The sequence below is a fragment of the Thermobia domestica genome, chromosome 11 (assembly GCF_964235325.1).
Source record: "Thermobia domestica chromosome 11, izTheDome1.hap1.1, whole genome shotgun sequence".
NCBI classification, from domain to species: domain Eukaryota; kingdom Metazoa; phylum Arthropoda; class Insecta; order Zygentoma; family Lepismatidae; genus Thermobia; species Thermobia domestica.
This window is the reverse complement of record NC_137464.1, coordinates 229409739-229436889: the sequence shown is the minus strand read 5'-3', so window position 1 is coordinate 229436889 and position 27151 is coordinate 229409739. Positions and strand designations below refer to the sequence as shown.

General features: G+C 33.1%; 1 protein-coding gene across 1 annotated transcript in view; it reads right to left on the bottom strand.

The window, feature by feature from the left end:
- Window positions 1–368: 368 nt before the first annotated feature.
- LOC145664790 (oxidized purine nucleoside triphosphate hydrolase-like) overlaps window positions 369–27151 on the bottom strand; it is a 32480-nt gene continuing 5697 nt past the window's right edge. The window contains exons 2-4 of the mRNA XM_081731748.1: window positions 23315–23490; window positions 19674–19819; window positions 369–3558 (exon numbers count right to left, since the gene is read on the bottom strand). Coding sequence (XP_081587874.1) covers window positions 3359–3558; window positions 19674–19819; window positions 23315–23472 — 504 coding nt within the window. The 5' untranslated portion in view covers window positions 23473–23490 and the 3' untranslated portion in view covers window positions 369–3358. The remainder of the gene's footprint in view (window positions 3559–19673; window positions 19820–23314; window positions 23491–27151) is intronic.

Here is a 27151-nt window from a genome sequence, read left to right as displayed (position 1 = left end):
TAAAAAATGCTTGGATTGCTTATTTTTTCCAGATTGGCAACTACATTAAATAAGATTTATACACAATACAATTGTCAAACAGCCTCAAACCCCCCCCCCCCCCCAAAAACTGTCGAAAAGAACATTATCCAATTTAAGAGTTAATACACAGATTCCAATGAAAAATCGGGCATTTATGAAGCAAAATGCAGATGCCATAAGAGTTACATAGGGAAAACAAAAATAAATCTAAAAATCCGAATAAAGGAGCATATTAGAGAGTCAAAAGAGGAAAACCCGGTGTCAAGTTTATCGAAACATTTAGAGAAACACGCCACAGGGTAAAAGATTCAAAAATTTTATTTTGAGCTAGAAATGAAGTAGAGAAATTAGCTTTTGAATATTTATTTATTCATTAAAAAGGAAGCAAGAAAAAAGAAATTAAATTTGGACTAGGGATGGTTAAGTGACGAATGGGAAGCAATGATTACAAAATTTTCATAGCATTGACATATCAGCAATAATAATATGACCTGGCAACTTTCCAACAAGAAAGAAAAAAGCGCACAAATTGACTCTGCCATATTGCCGTCTGCATCAACTCAATTCGAAGATTAACGCACTCGACAGCGTGTTTCCGTACAACACAGCTTTTCCCTCGGTAAGTCCGTTCCATTTTTATACCTTGATGTTTCTATTCTTCTTTCTGTTTTTATCCTCCATGATCAAGACTCCAGGAGAGAGTCGAAAGCTTGGAAGTTAAAAGAAAATTCAGGAATTAAAATGTAGAATGTAGAATGTGGCATGATAATTCACAGTAGCTTTTGATTCTTGACATCACTTTCGATCTAAAGTGCGATATGATCTGAACGGTGTTGCCACACGAAGGCTAAGATGCTAAAACAAAACAAAACAATTCTTAAACATAAGTTTGGTATGCCGGTAGATAGGAATTAAAAATGCAACCTGTTGTATTTTCTCTCTGAATACCAAGTTTCATAGAAAAAGGAAGAAATCGTTGCACGGGGGAAAACATAAACGTAAAACGTGTCAGGAACACATAAAAATTATGGGAAAATGTACGAGTTTGCAACCCTACCGTGACAGGGCTATTTTGTGGACTTTCTTATTTACTCCTGCATTCTTTCTCTTTGTTGCTTCCATATTAAATTTGTGCAAGTGAATGATATACAGGGTGTTTCAAAAGTCCCCTGAGATAGAGTAACTCTGTTATTATCAAAGTTACAACAAAATGTAAAAGGGAAAACCATCTCCAAATATGATGTTTTCAATCTAAAATGAAGGATTTTTTTAAATCGAACGAGCCGCTTGAGCTGTACATTCTTTATACGCCCAATGTTAAATGAAAATGCAACATTGCCATTTACCTGGACCCACAACATACGTGAATGAAGTTACTGTCCTTTACGCTAACGTGTCAATGGCCATCCCCCATTTCAAACAGTAACTTCATACACTTATATTGGACCAAGTAAATGGAAATGCTGCATTTTCATTTAACACTGGGAACATAAAGAGTGTACAGCCCAAACGGCTCGCCCGATTAAAAAAAAAAAATCCTTCACTTTAGATTGAACACATCATATTTGGAGATGATTATACCTCTTATATTTTGTTCTAACTCTAACAATAACAGAGTTACCCTATGTCAGGGACTTAAGAGACACCCTGTATATCGTTCTCTTTCGATGAGAAAAAATCGATTTTCGTCTCATTTTGTCTAAAGTTAAAAATATTACTAATAATGAAATTCTCCTAGTTTCCTTCCTTAGGAGGACAACTCTCAAACATATGTTTCTTTTTTTTTTACTTAATTGTAATTGCAATTCCTGAAAATATTTTGTCCTTCGGCTCTTCTTAGAGCTTTGTTCACAGCGGAGAAAAACAATAAATGCATCGGAATAAACAAAAAGGAAGAGACTCAATGGCGTAAAGGAGTGCGAAAAACGCCTTGTCTAAGCTGCAGTTCACAAGTGAAATGGTGGTGCTGCACACTGGAATGGCAGGTTCTCAATTTGTGCATTCTTTTGTTCATGTCAGAAAGACTGTCAGCTCATGTTGGTGTCTTTATTTTGTTGTCAATGTTGTATGTACTTTTTTTAAAATTATATACAACATTGATTAAATAACTTTTATCACTGTTAAGCTCTGGACTTTTTAAGAAAATAAAGAGATTTTCAAAAGCAAGTATTTCTATTTTATTCTTGGCTCCAAATAAAATTTCTGAATCAACAATATTGTGTTGTGTTTCTTTTAAATGTCTCAATAGGCCTGAAAATGGATATTCTGTTTTAGCATCTCTAAGATGTTTCTTGACCCGGTTCTTTTTATCATCTATAGAAACGTAAAAGTATAAAACTTAAAACGTAGTAAGAGCTGCTAATCACATGAACAAAAGTATGCACAAATTCAGCGTGTCATTCCAGTTTACTGCACCACCATTCAACCTGTGACTAGCAGCTAAAACAAAGTGTTCCTCGCATTGCTTTACCCCGGCAAGTCTGTTGTTTGTTTATTATTTTTATTTTTCTCGATGTATTTATTGTTTTTATCCTCCGTGCACAAGGCTGTAGGGGATAGCCGAAAGCTAAGAAGTACAAAGTATTTTCAGGAATCACAACTAGAAGTAAAATGACTGTTACATTTCCTGGGCGTGTTAGCATATTGTCTGAGATGTTTTTAGTTATTTTAATGACGAGTTTATACGCTAAATTTCACGGTTCCAACTTCAGCGACTCGTAGGATTGGGTATCGTTTGAGGGGTGGGAAGTCTAGTTAACATCTCCGAATACCCTTTCTTGTCCTTTGCCTAGATCATAAATGAAATACACTATCCAGAAGTATAGAGATTTCGGTGAGGTCGGTTTAGTGATAAGCTATTGTGTCACTTTAGTCTTTTATATTATAGACATATATGTATAGTATAGTAAAGTATGATCCAGTTCGTCTATTATATGGCTAAAGAAAATATTTGCTCGAACCTTTTTTTAAATTCTATTTATCTATTAGCTCTAACCACCTGATCAATCACTGATATGGAAACTCCCACACAGTGGTCTGTTTAGACAATGTCTGGTTTTGTACTCGAAGCGCTTCACTCATTTTCCGGCTATTGTCACATGTAATTTATTAACTGAAAAACGCACGACTGTACGTGCATAAACCAGAACATACCAGTAGTAGTTGTTTTAACTAAATCACATTTAGAAACGATGCTTATCAGTTACATACTAAGTATAAAAATATAACAGAAATGATCAAAACAAAACAATACTGTTTATAAAATAATACATGATTATTCTGTCAACAAAAATGCTTAAAAAAAAAACTTTTGAGTTTATCAATATGTTTCTCACTGCTAATGTCCGTTCAAATCATTAGATGGTATAAAACTGTTCACTTCACGAAGCTTATGGGAAATGATTGTGTCCATTCCTTCAAACACAAAATATCCTTGAAACTTGCTGCCTTTCAAAAAATATGGGAACCATAGTCTATCATCTGGCCACATTTTGTCGAACGGAATCTTGTCTAAGGCAAACCACTGAGGCTTCATCTCTGAAAGTAAACAGTGAATCATATATTAATTTAACCTAAACTCGATTCCCTGGGCTTGTAGCCTGTTGCGCAAAGCAAAATAGTTTTTACGAAGTTACGTTAATAGTGGGTAATGATAAGGTAATTAGTATTGCATGACTTGTTAGAAACGTTGTTAGAATAATGAAATGCAGTTGTTTTATCTAGATTACGGAACGCAGTTGGTGGTGGTTGGTGAGCCAAGTTTATTTGTATGTTAGAATTTTAGTAGTAACCAGGGTTGTTTGATTTAAATGAAATTTATTTTTCTTTAAACTGAAACAAAATGCAGTACTTTTGAGCATTCTGAAACCCTAATCCAATTTAAATCTAAAATTCGTATCTTAATCCGTACTGTGTAGCGGCAGTGATGCCAGTTAATAGGATAATCAGAAGGAATGTTCTTAATAGGTTTATGTGTAGTGATGAAAGTTAGTTTATGATTCAAGTAAGATACATACTGATCTATAAGATCACATTTCCGTACTTCTTGGAATTGCATATTACTGATCATTAAATAATGTGACGAATTACATGTATAATCACTAATCGTGTTATAACAACAAACATTTTATTGTTTATTTTAGCGTACAGTCCAGATAATATATCAACACGGACAAATTTCATAAATGTATACATATCATTTTATGAATGTTACCTTTTATTATTTTCTCTTCTTACAACTTCATTACAGATAAAATTCTTTTTCTTATATTGTCATTTTATCTATATATTCAACAACATATAATTTATTTTTTTCATCTTCTTCTACAAAGCAGTTTGTATACATTTAAGCAGCGTTATTCCACAATCAAAATATAAAAATAGAAGAAATCTAACGCAATGATACACAATATCGTTGTATCGATGGCTCCCGACGGACTTCTTTAATTGGTTACAATTCAAGAAAGAATCCTGGACCGTTACATATTTATACATATATAGATACATTACTTTCCGAATAGCCCTCGTATATATACTTTATAATATATATATATATATATATATATATATATATATATATATATATATATATATATATATTAATTTCATTTCATCTCATTCTTACATTTATTTAATTATCATTTCCACTCTAATTGTATAAAATTATCGATGAAGAGGACTAAATTTAAAAAATATATATGATCAATTTATCAATTAGTTAGGTCCTAACATAGATTCTTCAAATCAATATTATGGGAGCTCATCGACAAATCAACTCAGTATATGCTGACATACTATATAACTTATTTCTACCATTTGGGCATAAGTACAATACTAATAAACAATATTTGTATCAATATATAGATGTAAATTGTATAAAATTCAGAAGAAATATGAAATATAAAGAAATTATAACAATACACTAAATGAAATAAATAAGACTTGATTAATATCATATTCAGGATTAACACAAATAAAGACATTATTATATTAAGAACTAGCAATGTTTATATAGATTAGAAAATAATATAACATGTTTTATTTATTCGAGCATATTTATCATAACTTTTGGCAAACGATATTTGTATTCATATCACAACGTGCTGAAATCTAGTATCTATCATTTTTATTATTTGTATAGAATTCAAACAAAGTACGAATGACAAATGAAATTATAATTGTATTCAAAGTGAAAATAAACAAAAACCAATTGAATATGTTTTGTCGGACGCCACAACATTAAATTAAGTTATATTGCCAAAGGGTTCAATTAAGTTGCATTGTACACTACAATCTTGTATATGGTCCTGCCTATTATTTGCTTCAACGTTATTTGGTTTCCTATTTTGAGAATTTCTGCCACCTATGAATCTATTGCGAAATCCATTTCGGGTAAAATTAGATCTGTCATTCGCTTGGTTCCGAAAAGCATTACGGTTGTTGTTTCATTTCCTTCTAAAATTAGATTCGGTTCTACTATCGGTAAAATTAAGTTCAACTCTATTTTCATTACCATTGAATCTAATATCATTTCTCGCATTACGAACACCTTCTTCTCTCACATTAATGTTCCGAACTGGTACATAATTAACTTGATTATGATTATGATTTGCTTGATTTCGATTATTATTAGCCTGTAACGTAAATTGACTCAAAATTTTGAACTATCATAATAAGATGATTCAATTAACACATTACGCAGAGATCAGCATTTGTTGTAACTTGAAAGGTACCAAGATTCGTATTGAGGCTATTACTCTTGATTCCGGTTGGTATGGATTAATTAATTTTAATTCGCTGTATACAGATATGACAAAATCAGTGAGATTTCGGTCCACTTTCGGATTAAAATGCCGATTCCGAACTAGGGCGTCCCTATTGGCCAACACGAAGTCATTCTCAAAGTTAGTAAGCAAGGCATTCTTAAAATCCAAATAATTACGTAAATTATTTTTGATTGCCTTGAACCACACAGAGCATGGGGGTAATAGAACATGAGGCAATATTTTCAGAAATTTAGATTAATCAATTCCCATTAAATCACATTCATCTTCGATTTTTTCCAAGAAATTACTGGCCGGAATGTCGTCTGTCTTTCCACTAAATTTCGTCAAGGACCTAATCACACTAAATCTAAAATGATTAATCTTACGAATGTGCTTACAACGGTTGGAGTTTACATGAATAGTTCTATTACGGTGATGCGAATGATTTCTTCTTCCATCTGTCAATCTTCGCTGTCATCCTTCATTGAATATTCTTCGGAAGAATCCCCCACGTCCACTGCTACTTCAGGTTGATACGTTATTTGTTCAGTATTGACAACTGGAACCGGATCACGGTTTAAAGTATTAAACTTTTCTTTAACGGTGTTTATCTCTTCTCGCAATTCCTTAATTTGACTACTGTGTGCATTCACTATGGTTTCGATAACTTCTACAGAATTTTGCATATCTGTAAATCGGTGCAGAATTTGCTCCATTTTAATATCGGTTCGTTCCAACTTATGATTTATATGTTGATCTATTTGCTTAAACTTGGCATCCATATTTTGTTGTATTTGTTCCAGCTTGTTATCCATCTGCTTCTGTTGCTGCGACATTTGTTGACCCATTTGTTCTATTTGGTGAGACATTTGCTCTAACTGAGTATCCGTTTTATGCTGTTCCTGTGATATTTGCTGTGTAAGTTGTTCAAACTTGCTGTCCATTTGGTGAGTCAGTTGTTGACTTAACTGGTTTATAAGATCAGCCACATTTGCTGCTGAATTCATACCTGGTAACTCTATATTACCACCTTGTGCATTTGTATTTTCAATTCCAGGAATACTAATTTTTAAGTTTTTGTAGATTCGTTTTCCACTTTTCAGTAAAGTAAATTCCGTGTTGAAAGTTATATCGAGACAGCTTTACTTAACTTCAAACTAATGTCAAAAGTTCCCATGTTTTCGGCACCATTTAAAATATAACAACAACAAACATTTTATTGTTTAATTTAGCCCACAGTCCAGATAATATATCAACACGGACTAATTTCATAAATGTATACATATCATTTTATGGATGTTACTTTTTATTTTTTTCTCTTCTTACAACTTCATTACAGATAAAATTCTTTTTCTTATATTGTCATTTTATCTACATATTCAACAACATATAATTTCTTTTCTTTTTCTTCTTCTACCAAGCAGTTTGTATACATTTAAGCACCGTTATCCCAAAATCAAAATATAAAAATGGAAGTAATCTAACGCAATGATACACGATATCGTTGTAGTGTTTCTTCCCTTATTAGTAGATAGCTGTCAGAGAATACCATATAAGGAATCTAAAATTAATATTTAGCCAACCTTGTCATTGCTGTTCCGTTTATTAGTTCGTAGCTCATATATTTTAAGATCAGGTAGGATGCAAGTTTAAACGAAATATTTTTTTAAAGATTAAAATTCCTGAGCCAAGAATTTTGACAATGTACAATTCATCGTCAATGACAATGAATAATTTAGAATTCACAATTTTCAGCTCAGAATTTTACATACCATGCTTGCTAATACTTATATATATATATTACAGGGGTATATCACTTACTTTTTTTTTTTTACCATAACTGCAAAGTTATTAATAAGAACATTGAAAAATATATTTTTAAGAAATGACATTTTTGATTAGAAACTACACGCTGTTCGTTTATGGCAGTGTCTACGTCCTGTGCCAAACTACTTTCTACTAACTACTAAACCATCTTACATAGTGTTGTATTATGTTGGTCATACTCAGTGTAGATAACTTGAAATTATTTATGTACGTATAACATAAAACAAACAAACAAAAAAAAAAAAAAAACACACACACACATATATATATATATATATATATATATATATATATATATATATATATAATGTTGATATACAACTTTACCTTGAATATATTTACAGTTTTTAAGCAAAAGATAGTGGTGTGTAACAAAATAAAATTAAATATTTGCCTATACAATACATCTAGTGATTATTCCTCTTCCATAGGTAAATGTAAGTGCGTACAAGAAATATGAACACATTGCATTATATAAAATGACACTGATTAACATTATATAAAAAGATACTGATATTTATTACGATATAGTAAAAATAGAAGAGTGTAAAAAATTATTCATTTTATAAACAAAAATATAAAATAGGCTATATACACACTCTGCAGTGCAATGCAAATTTTTCTACATGAGCATATTTAAATTCTTTTCTGATTAAGTTGTTTAAAAAGAAAAACTAACTTAGAGGCTTTATCAGTGCCTAAACGATTTCGTATTTTAGATTGTACAAAATCAAAATAAGAAAAAATTCTTTCACTGTGTTTATCGATCACGAAATCAGAAAACGGTCACGAAAGTCAAGAAATTTAGCTTTTGGGTCACGATTTTTTGCACCTGTATAAATATAAGTACAGACTGAAAAATTTTGCTGTATAAAACGTATAAATTCACCACCAAAAATGTCTATGGTCGGCCTTAGACACTACCAAATCCCAAGCAAAGCACGCTTCTATCGCTTGCATGAAAATTCGGGCTAATTCGCTCTTGAGAACGTTACGAAATTTTATGGTTTGGTAAAGAAAAGGCAACGAAAAAGTCATGAAATTTCATATTGAAATTTTAGTGGACACCCTGTTTCAACTCCTGCAGATAAAGCAGAAGCTGTAAACACCTGCATAATTGGCTTCATACTTCCATGTCAAGCATAATTGCTTTTGATTTCCACCATTCAATGGCTGTTACACATTGTAGAACTTAGTCGATGAAAATCACGCTAGAGAAACGAGGAGACTTCGCTTGAAATTTAATTACCATGGACAGTAGAGAAGTACCACCATAAGCTTCTGCAAATTTCAAAGCTAAATCGTTCCCTTCGGCAGTTAATTTGAATTTTCGCTGTTTCGGATCGAGAAGGTAGGCCAAGAAATAGGAAGGCGTTAATGCTTCCGTATACCTGTTTTCATAGTTATTGTCTATTTCCTCGTCTTGCAGTGCGTCTTTTAACTCTTCATGAGGACACTTCCATATTCCTACAGGGTCAGATATTGTTGTTTCATTTCTTTGAATTCTGTCCAATGCAACAGAGATCGGCTTGAGAGTTTGGACCACGTGTGCTACATTTCTTTTAATATATACATTTTTCGCTTTCTGTTGTGTCGTTTTGTCTATTTTTGATCGATTCTTCACATACATTAATCAAAACTGGCCAATTTTTAATGTCATTCTCGTCACCCCCAGAATCTTCCACTAGTTCTTTTGCTTTGCACACTTCTAAATGTTTCTTCAGCTGGATAACAAAATCTTGCATTTCTGAGCCACATATCTTGCATTTTGCATGAAATCCTTTCTCGTTTTGCAGTTTGAATTCGGGTATTTTTTTTTAAATATATATATATATATATATAAAACTATACGTTGTCTTTCTTTCGTTCAATCATTCAGATCTGAACTCCCGAGATCAAGGTAACCACCCACTGTTACAAGTTACGAGAACAGTGATGTATTGCTCCTGACTAATTGTCACGTATGAGAAACACCTTTCTGAAAACATACCATAAATATCGGGAAACCCCCGATTTTGCTTTTTAGTCTAACTAAAAGAAATTGGGAAACCTTCGTAACTTATCAAAAACAAAATAACAAAAATGATCATTTAAATTTTACTGTTTTTTTTAATCAAGTACTAGTGATTTAAATAAAAAAATAAACAAAAATGATTTTTTTTTAAAAAAAATCCTGATTTTTTCAACCCTGGTAGTAACTGTAACCAATGTATGATATTAATATTTACACTAATTTATCCTTAATGGACTAAAAAAAGAAAAATATATATACTTTTGTTGAGTTCTTAAATTTAAATACTTGATTTTTTTAATGAAATAAAATTTAAATGATGTTCCTTTTCTTAATTGGTAATCTACGCGGGTTTTAGGTTTCTTTATTTAGTAATTTAGAATAAAAGGGAATTCAGGAGTTCCCCAATATTTATGTTGCGGTTTCTGTAGGGTGTTTCTCATATGTGACTGTTACTCATTAGCAGTACAATATTCTTTACTCAAATCTAAGAACGTGCGCGGTCACCATGATCTTGCGAATTCAATTCACAATGACTGGACGAAAGAAATATAATGTATGGTAATCTTAATTTTTATCTTTTTAAGCATCCTAATCAGTAAACAATCTAAGTTAAATATGCAGTGTGTATCTACATATGTTACCATCTTGCAAACTGAAAAAAAAAAAATGCATTGCGATACACAGCAAATATAGAGTCTTTTAAAATAGTTTTATTCGTAAATTGAATACAATTTTTTTACACGCCTTTCATCATAACTTCCTCATCATGAACATCAGTATCTTTTGCTTTAAACTTGTAAAATTATTCAAGATAAACTTATGGAGGGCAATCAAAAAGTTCCCGTAATGTTGTAGTTTTGGCATTTGTGATGCAACTACAATTAATCTTGTACAGTGCCGTCCTTAGGTTGCCTAATTATGAATTTGACAAGTATTAACACATCATAACAGGCAGTGTACGAGTTATGTAGCTGAACGTAGGAGTGTGTGGTGATGAGTTAGTGCAATTTCACAGATCGAGCAACGCGCAAACATCAAGTTCATGTGCAAATTGGGGAAAATCTGCTTCAGAGACTTTGACAGCCTTAAAAACAGTTTAGCACCATCGGATGTTTGGCTATTCCCAAGCTAAGAGTAGGCCTCAAAGGTACCCGTCAAAGAAGAGATGAAAACGAAGGCGACGCCTGAACTTCGGAAGATGCCAAAAGAGGCCTTTCGTCGGTGTTTCCACCAATCGCAGGAGCGGTTAACAAATGTATGTGTGTTCCGAAGGTACCTACTTTGAAGGCAATTAAGGAAATGTGTACTTATATTGTGGTAATAGAGAGCTACCACAGAATTCCGGGTACATTTTGACTGCTTCTCGTATATATCAGCATTAATAATATTAGAATATAGATTTAATTTCAACTTACCTGCACTCAGGTAACAAAAATAACAGTACAATGTGTACGATATTTTAGTAGTAATTTAGTAGTACGGTGTTTCTAATCAGGAGTAGTTTTTTAACTTCATATTTATTAACAACTAGCTAAAAATTGTCGTTCTTAGCACGGGAAAAATAGGTTTGACAAATATTATGAATTTCCTTGGGATACATATTTGGACTGAAATGAAATTATAAAAATCCAACTCGACCCAAATGCCAATTATGTTTAAAAATTCATTTTAAATGGCTCAACCGTTTTTAGCGCACGTATCAACTTATTTTCAATAAGGATTTTATATACCGAGTTCAATTTCCCTAACATGAGAGGATCGGTAAGATACTCAATTTTCGGCGTACTTGTTTAATTCTCTTCCCGCATGCCCCCCTTCCCCTTCCGCATATGACACACATTTTCATGAAAATGACACGATAAAAACTCCACTCGAGTCAGGTGCTACATTCAAAAATTCATTTTAAATGGTCCAGCTGTTCTTACGTAATGACGAGAGAGAACAGCGAAATTATTTTAATACAGTGAGAAAAGAATTACAGAAATTGCCTGCACCCTGAACCTAAGAAAGCGATTTTAATACTGGGGTACGTATCCACTTATTTCTCATAAAGAGTTTATATACGAGGTTTCATCTTCTGAACGTGAGGGACTGTGAGATACTCTTATTATTTTTAGCCTACACTTTAAACACTCCTTACCTCTTAGGATACATTTCTGTGGAAGTGACATGATAAAAATCCGGCTCGATCCAAGTGCTATGTTCAGAAATTCATTTCAAACGGTTCAGTCGTTTTCCTGGAGGACGAGACGGACAAAGTTGATTTGAAAGCGGAAGAAAAATAATAGGGAATTTTTCCCTTCTCCCTTTGGAAGCATGTTTCGAAAGCGCTGGGATACGTGACATTGAGCTTATATACAGAGTCTCACTTTCCCAACCAAGATCCTATATTTTTCGCATAAGTTTTAAATCCCTCTTCCCCTTAGAATACGCATTTTAATTGAAGTGATACGATAAAAATCCAACTTGAAGTAGGTACTAGTTATATATATGTAGACGTTTCAATTACGGTAAAATAACTATGATCTGTATTACCACGACATGTTAAAGTGTGATTATTGAGTATTAAATGGAATCAAGCTTTCTCTTCAACTCTCCTGTTCAATATGAAATGATTGAAGTACAGTTACAAAATTTCATGGACCACTAATTATGCTTAAGAAGAAATAGGCATTTTGTTTAAACTTGAAGTAAGATGCTAGTTTCACACTTACATTCGATTAATGTCCAAGAACGGTCAGAAATAGTGCATTTTATTTTTGTTCTAACCGGGCCGCGGAGGTTCAATGATAAAGTGTTCACCTCTGGTGTATAGGGTCCCTGGTTCGATCCCAGCTAGCGCTAAGTGGGCTTTTGTTGGACAAACACCGTGTGCGTGGATTTCCTCACGGTTCTTCCGTTTCTTTCCACTTCATTCATTCCACCAATTCATTCATTCCTCATCACCATCTTTAGCCTAGTCAGCATAAACGTGGGACGTAAAACCCAAAGCTTTCACTTCATTTTTCTGTTTTAACCTCAATAAATTTGATATAAATCATAGATTAAAAAAAAAATGAATTTAAATCACTTCACGTTGGTTTAAATCAATCAATCCTGAATGAATATTCCTTTGTGATAAATGAGTAGTTTGGTTTTATGAATAGGTCTAATATTATCATTCATTCTGGCTGGTTTCTATTATAAACAATATATATATATATATATATATATATATATATATATATATATATATATATATATATATATATATATATATATATATATATATATATATATACACGTCGTATCAAATTGATTATTCATTAGCCCTAACACATTATTAGGAAGTACTCTCCTTGTGTACCTACTACTAACCAACATATTCCACGAATAGCTATGACCAACCACATGGTGAACATTCTACTGGACAATAAGTCGTCAGCGAATAGCCTTTCAACACCTTCAACTAGCTGCAAAAATATCCTATTTTTTAATGCAAGTAAACTTCCAGCTGCTTCATAATCTGGTTAAAACAGAAATTTTTGTGCTCTTAACGGAAACTGAATCCCGAAACTACACGCATTAAAGTTAATATGCACTGAATTAAATCAGAGGTTAAAACAGACAATCAAATGTTAATCCATTTTTCTAGATCGTAAATCTACTATCTGCCAAATCTAAAGAATTTATCTTAATTATGATAATTACGAATAAATCTGTAAAGGGTGAGCTGCGCTTTGACTAGATTTAACCACTTTTGTAACATTCTTCGTACTATGTTTTAATATATATATTTTGCTTGGGTCGCCACCACGCGTTCTGACGTGGAAAAGTGTTTTCAGAAGATTCCGGTAAGTGTCAGGATATTAAGTGTAACCGCATCGGTAGAATAATCACATCGCGCGGGACAATGAACACCGCGACTTAACTAATTTCTGTGGATGATAATTGAATAATTAACTAGTTAGCAATAAAATAAAATCAAATGTTATTGTCATTGCTTTACAAATTTATACTCAAACAGGATTACAAAAGCTTCATGCCAAAATACATGCAAGTTTACGACATTCGTGCTCTAAGTTTAGCATATGACATCATGTTACTTTCACTGTAATTGTTTCATGGAAATATGTTTTAAAACATTTTTTTTTTAATATTTATTTTACTTGGAAGTCGTTCATGAATTTCCTTCGTACACGTATTCCTTACATGTACAGTGATTGATTTAAGTAATTTATCGGCACAAAGGTCTCATTCATCTTTATTCAACGTATAAAATATACTATTTCGAAGATATCCCTTTTGTTACTTTGCAGAATGACGACTGGGTACCTATTGTGTTTCATTATTATCATATTTTCAAAGTCTTCGGCAAGGTCAGGCTTAGTCTTACACACATAATTCATTTAATTCATTCATTTACTATAATAATCATCATCTTCATTTGAGTATTACATATATTCACATACTATTATTAGTCATAATAATCATCTCGACTAGCATAGCCTTGCATACGATTCATATATTATAATTTGCATACAAGAATAATATTTGGTACCACCCATCAGTCATTAACTCCGCTGATCGTAAAGACAAAATAGATATCTCGTACAACAGGACTTATTCTAAATTCATTAATATTTACGATGTTTAATATGCCGAAAATTATATTTGCTAGCTATGAAGATGTTCCAGTCTGTCTAACTACCTTAATTTCTTACATAAACAGACACCAAAGAACACTGAAATTTTGATTTGAAGTTTGAATTATATTTTGATTACTATTTCTACATATTTAATATCTTTTAGGTGGCATACGGTGATAAAGAAGGGCCTAAGCCCCTAGAAAGAACTTTTTAGTGCACCATGTTAATTACTTGCTTGTATGCCATATAATTAATTATAAAATTTCAGATCTTTACGTTTGCACTTTGAAGATTGACCCCTGTCAGTTGTTTTATTAAAATTGGATTCGGTACTTGAACTATTTGACACTTTTATGAATAACAAAACCAACAGACGAAATCTAATCAATTCTTTCTTTTTTTATTTATATTGAATTTCTTCATTTTTATATCGATTTAAATCTTAAATCTTTCTTCTTCTTCGGACAATTAAATCTTTTTTATTAATTAGTGTTGAATAAATAACTAATTTTCCGGTGCAGATAAATATTAACACAACCACTTAAATAACTGAGAATATACCAGCTTTAGAAAATTAAATAAATAATAAATCATCCTTAATTATGAACTGCAAAATATAAACACATTAACTTATGAAATAAAATATTTTTGTAAGTCATAATGAACTCATGATTAACAAAGAAAACAGAACTGTTAATGCCAGTAGTGGGGCATAACAGTTTTCCCTCCTGCCGACAAAAAAAATTGTTAATTTTTTTTTACACTTCACATTCATTATTTTTCTCTGATTCATTTGGATGTATCCTGTAAAACGATGAAGAACACGATTACTTCACAACTTTATAACTAGGTAGGGACCAACTCAATGTGAACATCTATATGAAATATCAAACAAAATCAACTTCTTTATATTTTCATAGTCTTCTCTTCCTGATAGCATTTTTTCTTGTTCTTTTTCAAACTATTAAAAGTTATTTAAATTTCACAATTAGATATCATAACAATTTAAATTAAATTTTGAAATATATTTTTTTTCAGAATTTTGTTATTATATTGGAATGTGAGTATGTAGTTGACAATTTATTAAAAATAACAAACAATGGAACAATAATAACAAAGCAACAAGAAAACAAATATGAAACGTAATCTATTTCTCACCGTTTTTTTTTCTCTTTCTACGCCAACTCAATCTTACTCTGTATATCTTCTGTCTTTCTTTCCTTCTCTTTCGATTTCTTCCAATTATGCCTTTCTTCGCCTTTTGTTCTTTCCTCCTATGGTGTTTCCACATCTTATTGTATTGTGCGTTCTTTACTTTACTTTTTCGACTTTTCCACTGTTTTCTTCCTTCTGGACCTTTTCTTGTTTTCGTCTTGTTTGCACCGATCAAAATTGTCATAAATTTCAATTTTCTTCTCTTCCAATACATTAACTTGCTCTTTCGGTTTCCTCGTTCCTTTCGTTTACTCTTTACATGTCTAACACCAAAATCTATTCTTTTGCCTTTTCTCCGCTTCGAATTTCTGAGATTAATGTCTACTATTGTCTTCATTTTTCTTTTTCTGTTTCTGCTTTTTCTTCCCCTTATTTTCTTTTTTCTTTTTCTGCAGCTTCTATCTTTGCACATTATCATATTTCTTTTTCCCATCTCTCGTATTTGGATCTCTTCTTTAGGTTTATTTATCTTCTTAAGAGATCTTTCATTTAGCCAATTCAAAGTTTTCGTACTCTTATATGACAAAATTTCATCTTGTATTCTTCCATCCAACTTATCTATGTCGTCGATTCCATTGGTTGTCTCTACAGGAGCGTTCTTCATACTATCTTCTTTTCTCTTGAGTATTTCTGTAATCTCCTTCTTCATATCTTCAACTCCAGCATTTAAGTCATTCTTTATTTCTTCCCTTAATTCCTTTCTGAAATTTTCCAGTCGGTTAGTGAAAGTATTTATGCCATTCAAAATCTCCGACTTACATTCTGAAAGTTGTCGCATTATCATTAATAACATTTGATGGTTCTTTAATTCAATTGGTATATTCGTGGTTTCTTCAGAATTATGGGTTTCCACAAATTTAATTAAAGTATATACGTCCTTGTCTTTTCTCTGACCCGGACTTTTTGGTCTCACCAGTGATTGTTCTTTACAAATCGTACTTCCTTCTTTCTTTTCATCCTTTTCTTCATGGTTCTTTGTTTCTTCAGTTTGTTCTTCCTCATCACTTTTATTACTTTCGTTGTCATCCAATTCATTTATGGCTTCACTATTTTCACCTTCATGTTGTTTGGACGCTTTCGAGGAACACTTATCACATGTCCATTTAGCCTCATCATCACCCATATTTTCACACTGTTCCTCGTCAAGATTCAGGCACCGGTAATGGAAAAGATTTTTACATTCATCGCAAATAATAGTCTTATCGCGAGAGTTCACTTTCCTTTTACCACATTTCTTCATGACAACTATTAGCTCATTACAACATTTAAAGAGTTCCTTTTCCTTATTCTCCATTTCTTTTACAGTTTCTAGAGACTTCAGCACCTCTCTTTTCACCGTAGCACACCATTATATATATTTTACTTCATTCATTCATCCACAGAATAACTGATATTTGGTGCGATTACATCTTATTACCTCCAACATTAAAATCCTGGCTTGGTTACGCCAAATTTGAGCTGCGCTTTGACTAGATTTAACCACTTTTGTAACATTCTTCGTACTATGTTTTAATATATATATTTTGCTTGGGTCGCCACCACGCGTTCTGACGTGGAAAAGTGTTTTCAGAAGATTCCGGTAAGTGTCAGGATATTAAGTGTAACCGCATCGGTAGAATAATCACATCGCGCGGGACAATGAACACCGCGACTTAACTAATTTCTGTGGATGATAATTGAATAATTAACTAGTTAGCAATAAAATAAAATCAAATGTTATTGTCATTGCTTTACAAATTTATACTCAAACAGGATTACAAAAGCTTCATGCCAAAATACATGCAAGTTTACGACATTCGTGCTCTAAGTTTAGCATATGACATCATGTTACTTTCACTGTAATTGTTTCATGGAAATATGTTTTAAAACATTTTTTTTTTAATATTTATTTTACTTGGAAGTCGTTCATGAATTTCCTTCGTACACGTATTCCTTACATGTACAGTGATTGATTTAAGTAATTTATCGGCACAAAGGTCTCATTCATCTTTATTCAACGTATAAAATATACTATTTCGAAGATATCCCTTTTGTTACTTTGCAGAATGACGACTGGGTACCTATTGTGTTTCATTATTATCATATTTTCAAAGTCTTCGGCAAGGTCAGGCTTAGTCTTACACACATAATTCATTTAATTCATTCATTTACTATAATAATCATCATCTTCATTTGAGTATTACATATATTCACATACTATTATTAGTCATAATAATCATCTCGACTAGCATAGCCTTGCATACGATTCATATATTATAATTTGCATACAAGAATAATATTTGGTACCACCCATCAGTCATTAACTCCGCTGATCGTAAAGACAAAATAGATATCTCGTACAACAGGACTTATTCTAAATTCATTAATATTTACGATGTTTAATATGCCGAAAATTATATTTGCTAGCTATGAAGATGTTCCAGTCTGTCTAACTACCTTAATTTCTTACATAAACAGACACCAAAGAACACTGAAATTTTGATTTGAAGTTTGAATTATATTTTGATTACTATTTCTACATATTTAATATCTTTTAGGTGGCATACGGTGATAAAGAAGGGTCTAAGCCCCTAGAAAGAACTTTTTAGTGCACCATGTTAATTACTTGCTTGTATGCCATATAATTAATTATAAAATTTCAGATCTTTACGTTTGCACTTTGAAGATCGACCCCTGTCAGTTGTTTTATTAAAATTGGATTCGGTACTTGAACTATTTGACACTTTTATGAATAACAAAACCAACAGACGAAATCTAATCAATTCTTTCTTTTTTTATTTATATTGAATTTCTTCATTTTTATATCGATTTAAATCTTAAATCTTTCTTCTTCTTCGGACAATTAAATCTTTTTTATTAATTAGTGTTGAATAAATAACTAATTTTCCGGTGCAGATAAATATTAACACAACCACTTAAATAACTGAGAATATACCAGCTTTAGAAAATTAAATAAATAATAAATCATCCTTAATTATGAACTGCAAAATATAAACACATTAACTTATGAAATAAAATATATTTGTAAGTCATAATGAACTCATGATTAACAAAGAAAACAGAACTGTTAATGCCAGTAGTGGGGCATAACAAGGGTGGTATTACTCAATAATCATGATAGCTGAGAGACAAAAGGCTTATACAAAATGTCTCGACAGATTTTAACATGGTTAACAGATGTTTAAGCACTTTTTTTTCCGTCAAAATTCTCAGTTGCATGAGACGACTTGTTATATTAAGCTTGTTTTTTTTTCGAACCAAGAAAAAAAGAAATCCTTCCCTTTGACTTGAATTCCCTTATGTAACAGATACGTACCATAGCTAAGAGCTCCCTCGTACGTACGTATCTATATGGTTAACGTACAGGCGATCGACGAGGCACACCCGAGTTCGATTCCCGTGGAAGCTCATGTGGTTCAAATCCCACGTGAAGTTGTGCGTCCATGTCTCATATAGCTTCGCTGGTGAAAGGGAAGCTGAACTCAAATAATAATAATAAAAAAAAGTGTCAGAGAAGGTAACTTACTTTTTTAACCACTGGGTAGTCGTCGGGTAGCTTGCCGAGAATATACGTGATGGTTAACTGGCATTCGAGAAGTATACAATTCTTCGACGAATAATTCTGTCTATCCAGCATGAGTTTCATCGATCGCTTTATGCTAAATATTATGGCCATTATATAAACCAACTCCTAAAACCTACGCTTTCTCTCCGTCTTTTCCTTAAAATTAAAAAAAAAGATTCCTTTACTTATTTTAGCTCTACTGCAGTCTATGACTGCCCCTTTTTTTCCCTTCTAATGAACACGACTTCTATTCCTACTACACACAAAATCTACACGCCATTTCTTGACAACGCAGCCTATATGAGAGATCAACCTCTAATAAGGTACCGTTAAAAATGACAATAAAATATTAGTAAAGTGATAACACGGTAACAGATAAAGAAAAGAAGCTTGTTTCAATGGTTACGCGCTCACCTGCTCCCAGATTACGTGCTTCTGCGATGGCTAACATTGTACCATGGATTTTTTGGGGCTTTTCTTTATTTTACCAATGCTTCCACCATTAGTCACTTCCTCTTATGACAGGCCTCCTTTAATCTGTGTTAATCCTCTATCAAGTGACTTTCAACACAACACAAGACTCTAACTACGACACACAATTATCACTAAATGCTATTAATTTTAAAGTCTATACCTACCTTCTGTTTCCCTAGGTTCACCTTGAAAACTATTTGTGGTGAATACATGGACTTCTAGTAACACAGGGTCACCGACAAATTCAAATTCCAATAAGCCAACATTTTGCAAATTATCAGCTACAATTCCACTTTCTTCTGTTAATTCGCTGAAAGAAATAATTAAGAAATGCTAAATATGAATTTCACTCCTCTATTCAAACTTACTTCACATTTCTAATAATATTTAACTAAAGAAAATAATACTCAGAGTACATATGAGGATAAATCGAAAAAAAAAAATATTTTTCGAATTCGTTTCTAATACCTCTAAAAAGCCTCTAATACCTGATTAGATTAAGGGAAAAAATGCTTTCGAGAATCAAATTGTCATGATGTACCCTGCTTTAACACATTGGCTGTCACGTGTATCAAATTCATACACAAGATGACTTCCCTGGCAAACCATGTGCATAAAATTGATACACATATTCCATACAGTTTTGTATACCTGAAAAAGGCCTCGGCCTGGTACATAACCTTGGGGGATTCATGTCCGGCAGGCAATGTATTAAAGTGTACCCAAATCAGTAAATTTTCAGTCTACTTAAGAAAAGTTGTCCTTAAAAGTAAACACTCTTGTGTGAATTATTTTAGTTGATTTGGTTTAAGAAAACAACTCGTGTACAGGATATAGGAGCTACAGAGGACGAAAAAGAACTTCGTTATTCACTAAGGATTCGTTTCTTCTGATTGAAGATAATGGTGAGTCTTAAAATTTTAAGGGCACAGCTTTTAGTTTTGTAAGTCAGAAGATATCAAGGCTCTCAAGAAAGTTTTGAATTATGTTTTTTTCTTCGCCTAAGTATGTCTTATCATTGAAAGGAAAATGAAACACAGGTGAAGCAAGTGAGACTTCTACTCAATGTTTCATTAATTATTTATCATCAGTGTCACGGGATACAAGGTTAGTGCACATGAATACGAGATATAAAGGCGCAAGAAAAAATTCGTTGAAACATTACTACTATAAAAAAAAAATTCCGTGTACAGGAAAGGGTTAATCAACACTGATATTCGTCTAGCAACATTAGTTTTCTGAAAGGATTCGCGTTGACCTTTTGCCAAAACATTTACGGTAGGAGTACATTATGGGTATTTTTGGTAAGTACAACTTTAGTCAGTGCAAAATTTATTTCACTATTTCTGTCGGTCAACTATATTTTAATACTACTAAAAATGGATAAATTCTACGATTTCTTGTTGTACAGATCTTTACTTCGAGTACGTGCCACTGCGTGATTTGTTTGTTTGTTTGATGTCTAACATCGGCTTTCAGCACCAAGAAACACAGACTTATAATTTAACCATACTGCCACTGGGAATCAAACTTGGGTTTTTAGGACCAAAGGCGAAAACGCCACTTCAAAAATGCCTGCACTACAGAAAATCCCAAATAGCGTACCACGGGTACACCTATAGCCCCTGTTTGACTCAGCCAAGGGCTACGAGGTTAGATAATTTATTAAGGTAATGTTTTCCATTCATGGAATAAATATTTTTAACTTCTCTCGGTATGTATGGCTTTATGGTGAAGGAAATAGGATAAGTGCAGCTACGTGATAATGATGTGAAATGAAATCTTTCAGTTTATGACCTATAGGCCAAAAGGGGTGGATAATAAAAATGAACAATTATGAAAGAGATTGGTGGAATGATAATATGGAAGGAAACGGGAGACATGTGACAAAACCCGCGGACACGATTTCTTTTTTAGTTTAACATCCCATGATTGTACTCCAAGGCTAAGGGAGGAAGCGATTATGATATTGAATGAAATGATGGCGCGAAGAGTGGAGAAAACGGAAGCGATTATGATATTGAATGAAATGATGGCGCGAAGAGTGGAGAAAACGGAACAACCTCGAGAAAACCCATGCATATGGTGTACTTCCACCATAAAGCCCACTTGGATGGAGCTAGGATGAACCAGGGACCCAACACACAAGAAGCGAGCGTTCTACCATTGAGCATCACAGCCTCAAAGATGATAATGACGTAATGGTACAGGAAAGAAAGAGTTCGAAGAAAATCCAGGAACATGATATCGTCTGCCAAAGTTCGCACTACCAGGTATCAAACCAAGAATCACTTCACACGTAGAAATGAGTCCTTTACCGCTAGTTGATATTTTTCATGTGTTAACAGAATCAGTTGATTCTTGAATACGATACGGACTCGTTTCGACTCCGTATCAATCAAAAAAATCAGAGATAGTCACCTAGTCAATTTTGCATATACCTGCCTGAATTGAGATGGAACGGGCCGTTAAAAATATATTTTATCCGTGACACATTCGGTGACCTGTAGCTATTGTCAAGTTCTACCTTTAAGAAGTAATTTAAATTTGTTTGTTTTCGGCGCTAAACATTTTTTCAATTATTTTTATCAGCAATCACAGTATTACTTTTTACACGGCTTCTAAGTGTTAACGAAAACATTTGAAGTTCAATAAAATTCCCAAAGTTATCTCAATTCTTACATGTTAACTTTCGTGAAAATTTCACGAAGTATGTAAATCACTCCGTCATTTGAAATTCTCAGATTTTTTTTCCGAAAAACTACGTACACTCCCATGTAATGTCGAAATATTTTTACACAAAATTTCAACTAAATTTTCAGGGTGTGGACTATATACGGATTTTTCAGTTCGTAAGTTTGATTACCGGTATTTGCACCGTGTCTTAAGAAAATTAAAAGTAGCACACAAAAATACCACACGTCAATTTTGCTATATACGGTACTTATTTAACGCAGATTTGAGCTGTTTCTTTCATAATTGTTGGCAAACACTACTACAGTATTTCCCTATTTCATAAATAGTAGAAACACACAGAATCTAAAATGTGGAAATGCTAGTGCGGACATTACACAGACGTAGGTGGCATTCATACCTGATCAAGACAAAATGTGTGACATACTTTTGGTCAATGTTCATTCTTTTTAATACCAAAAGAGTACTCGAAGGAAAGGGATAGTAAACTCTAATAACAGGATTTCTACTGATCTGGAGAAATCTATTTCCCTGACTTCTTTTTACTTTCCCTGACCCTTGGCAGGAAATTCCCTGACTTACATGACAGGTGTTGGATGACGATGACATATGAATAAGGAATAAATAACGGTGAATATTTATATATGAGAACATTTATTCTATAGAGTCAATTGGTATTCAATTGATCATACGTACATTTCACTTACCTCCCATAAAAATCTGATCAACGTCCCATACCATGATCATTAGTGGTTGGCTAAGCTGAAATTGGTGTACAATTAATATTAGAAAAATATATTTTATAAAATTTCCCTGACTTTCCTGACTAGTAGGAACCCTGTAAAATCATGTTACGTTTCCCCGAGTCAGACTAGTGGTTAGCTTTCTTGCTTCGTAATTGGAACGTAACATTTTGAATTCAGTAGCGGCACTTCTGACAGAATTATCCTCGAGTCTATTATGGCATATATCAGGATGGATCCTTTAAATATGGATCCTGGCAATTTCCTTCTACTTTCTTATTGTTGCTCTTTCCAATGATGACCTCACAGTCTACATGTAAAAGTTTGTTAAATAAGAGGTTCAATCGCTCCAAAAAATAATGATTTACCGTTTTGCTGCTTGTTCAATTGTTTCTCCATCTTCAATCTTGCCTCCAAAACCATTCCACCGACCAGCTCCGAAACCGCGTTTCTTCAATCCAAGCAAAATCTCGGACGAAGTCTTAACTAATGCTAATGTCAGAACTTTGCGAGAAGTAGGTCTCATTCTTCACACCGTGGAGGTCTACGGTAATGCAAGAGAAAAAGAGTAACTATTTAATAGGATTTACGTATATAATCCAGATCTGTCCCGAAAGTAACGAACCCATGTTAATATAATGAGAACTGTTTTCAGAGCTGCAATGTAAGCTGCTAGCCAATGAAACTGGACTGTAATTATCATACGTAACGAAAACGATTTCATTGGCCAGTTAGTTTGAGGTTAGACACTTCTGAGAAAGTACTTGCAATGCGTGATCTTCACATTTCTAATGACTCATCAAGTGGAGCAGCAACTATGCTAAAACATCTATCTGCAGAAACTATTCGGATAATCCAGAAGGCTTCTGGAAACGATAATGAGTGCCCAGGCTACAACAGAGATCGGAGACTAACAGTCCGAGAATTAGAAAAAGGTTGGGGATTTTTGTGATTAAAGTGTCTTTCAATTCTGACGGAAAAATCCTGTATCAAACGTGTCGTGGCAAAATTCGCTGTGCGGTTGCTGTTACTAGAGCAGAAAGAACATCATGCTGTAGTTGCTACTAATATACTTCACACTGCTACCTATGATCTAGATTTCCCCAAAAAGGGTCATACTCAGATATGAAACGTGGGTCTACGTTTACGATTTGAAAACAATGGCTCAGTTCCCCCAATGGAAGTACCCCGGTTTGCAACGACCGAAGGTGGGGAAGAGTTAGAGTCATGTTGAAACCACATTAACAGTGAGTTTTGATTGAGAAAGGGCTGTTCATTGCTTCTTCAGGCTAATTACTAAGGAGTACTATCTCAATGTTCTTCGCTCGTTGCAAGATACAAGATGAAGAGTGATTATACACGGCTACAGCTGTGGGCAATTGATGGTTGACAACATTACAACGCCCAGTCTATTTTCGTGCTTTATTTTCCTTGAAACATTGTGTCGCGCGGGTGGTTCAGCCACCCTACAGCTTAGATTTGTCTGGCTATGACAAATCTAAGCTGTCCTATGACTTCTGGGGATGTTTCCAAAACCTAAAATCACCTGAAACGGGAGATTTCAGACAGTCCACGAGACTAAGAAAATACCACATGGCAGTTATTCGCGATTCTAACATGTGGCTTACTAGAACGTTTTGAACTGTGGCAATTACGGTAGAAGTAGTGTATGAAATCTCAAAACTTTTCCTTTCAGGGACACTGAGGCATCCTCGCCCTATTGTTTATCCAGACTTAAGAGTGAACTGTTGCTCTTATGGGAACAGCGATGCCAAGTTAAGCATTAAAAACAAATGCAGAACAGATCGCGCTTCTATTATACTGCCGATTGATATTGCCAACTCACGCAGAAATAAAAATCCACCACCACGACCATTAATAAATAATAATAATAAGCAACTTACCACTTTGAATCAATCTCTCTCTATATAAGCATGGCCTTACTTTTGTCTTTTAGTTCTCATAAATTCAAGCTCTCTTAAAAGTACATGGAACGTGGATCTTTTAAAATTCAGCAAATCGAAATCTGAAATTACCTCTTTGAGAACGGAATTGAGTGCTGGTAGCAAATTTCTAAAGAAGAACTCATGGACTTTTTGTCTGATCGCACTCCTAACAAATTTACTATATTTTACAAATCGACTTTTCTTTGCAATTTTCTTTCTTAAACGCTTCTTATTCGGTGTTACTAAAGCTCCATGTGATAACTCGCTTCGAATTTTGAAAACAGTTGTCCTGCAAGTTTTCGTGGCTTCAGGTGTTTCACTTGCGATCCAACTTATACTTTTACCCGGGCTCTTCTGCTTTAAATAATTAAACACGTTCATGACAACAGCCCTTTCTTTGCTCTTCAACACTTGATCACTCTTACGCTTAAAAGAGGTGCTGGCTGTAACTTCTATTTTGATATATTAACACACACTCACGCACCTACACACGCGATTTTGTTCCCAGAACAGCACAATACATAAATAAACACAATCAACAATGTGTCCTACAGCAATTCTCGCTGAAATTTCGTTCCCGACGAGGAATATATCTAATTAATGATTGAACTCAGATGTATCGAGAAAAATTTTATGAATCAGTATTAGGCCTAAGAAGTTTTACACTTAACGCTTATTTTTAACGCAAAGCAAGTTAATAGTTTTGGATAGATATGGATTATGGCTGTGCCTTGCTTAAATAATAATAATAATAATGATAATAATAATAATAATAATAATAATAATAATAATAATAATAATAATAATAATAATAGACCTAATAAAACTGAACTACCTAAGATGGTAATTTCGTACTTGAAAAATCACCCCGCACGCCATCCCCTGAAATTATTACTTCCTCTTTTTCATAACCCCCCTTCTTCCGTGGATGAGTGGTTACGCTCGTCGCTTGTAATCAAAGGGTCCCAGTGGGGACATAAGTGGTTCAGATCCACGTCCATTGTTGATTAAAATATTCTTCTTTGGTTGAGATAGAAAAAAGAAAGAAAAGGAGACGAAATGAAGTTTTACTTTTTCTAAAAATCAGAAAGATTTCATTCAATTTCTTCTGTCCGTATGTTTATTCCTCTTTAGTTACCATTTTTCGTACTTCAAATCAGTGGAAGTGAACCACACTAATGAATGTAGGTTGACACTACGGTGAAATTTCTCGGCAGTTGACAACGCTACCTTTGAGCAGTTTTAGTCACGTGCAAATGCAGCGGCAACGTTCTAGCAGCCATTACGCTTATCATATATTCCCCTTCGAGTTTCAAAAACAAAAACTAGCTTGTACAAACTAATTAAATACTTTATAAGGAAAAGATAAGTTATGAAAATTATTTTTGTACCGTCGGTAAATATTTAATATTTTTTAAAGATAAACTACAGTAGTGAAATCTGTTCTGTTTAAGGGGGTAAGTAATAAAAGTAATAGCCCATAAGCAGCCACAATATAGGCCAAACTCTAGATAGCCTATACATGCATTGTTTCTTGTATCTTGTTCTTTTTTAATTAAATACACAGATCATTGTATTATATGAGTCGATAGTTTCGGGACAGATCTTAATGAAAATTTAAAGTAATTATTTAAAGAAAGAATGTAAATAAAAGACTAATAGTCACCGCAATAATTAGCCTTTTACTTACATTATTTCTAATCATTATCACCGCTCGCAATATAATGATAATTATTTAAAGGTTTAAATTTCACACTGTTGTCGAATTAGTGCTGTAGTTCTGCATCAGTATAGTTTTATTATTATTATTATTATTATCGTTCATACTTATTAAAGAAGAGGAAGTACATACGACACATCAGAAAGATTAGTATATGAACACAATACGTAAAGACAATTACCATATTAATACATAAACACTAACATAAACAAAAAATACATAAAGTGATACAAAAATAAACTGTTCAGAATTTTCTAAATGTTAGAGACACTATAAATTTTATATTTTAAAATTAGGTACCCTTGAATTCCTTGTTATTCATGTAAATTATTTATTGTAGCTTTGGAAAATTCAAGATTGCTAATACAACTCTAACTGACCAAAAAAGAATATATATTTTAAGAGTATATATGAATATTCTTAAGAGTATATTCATATTCTTTAGATGATGTGGTAAGTGATTATACAATCTTTTTACATGATATACACATGAATGCATATCAGCACAAAGTAATGGTACCCCCTTATATTAACTAGGA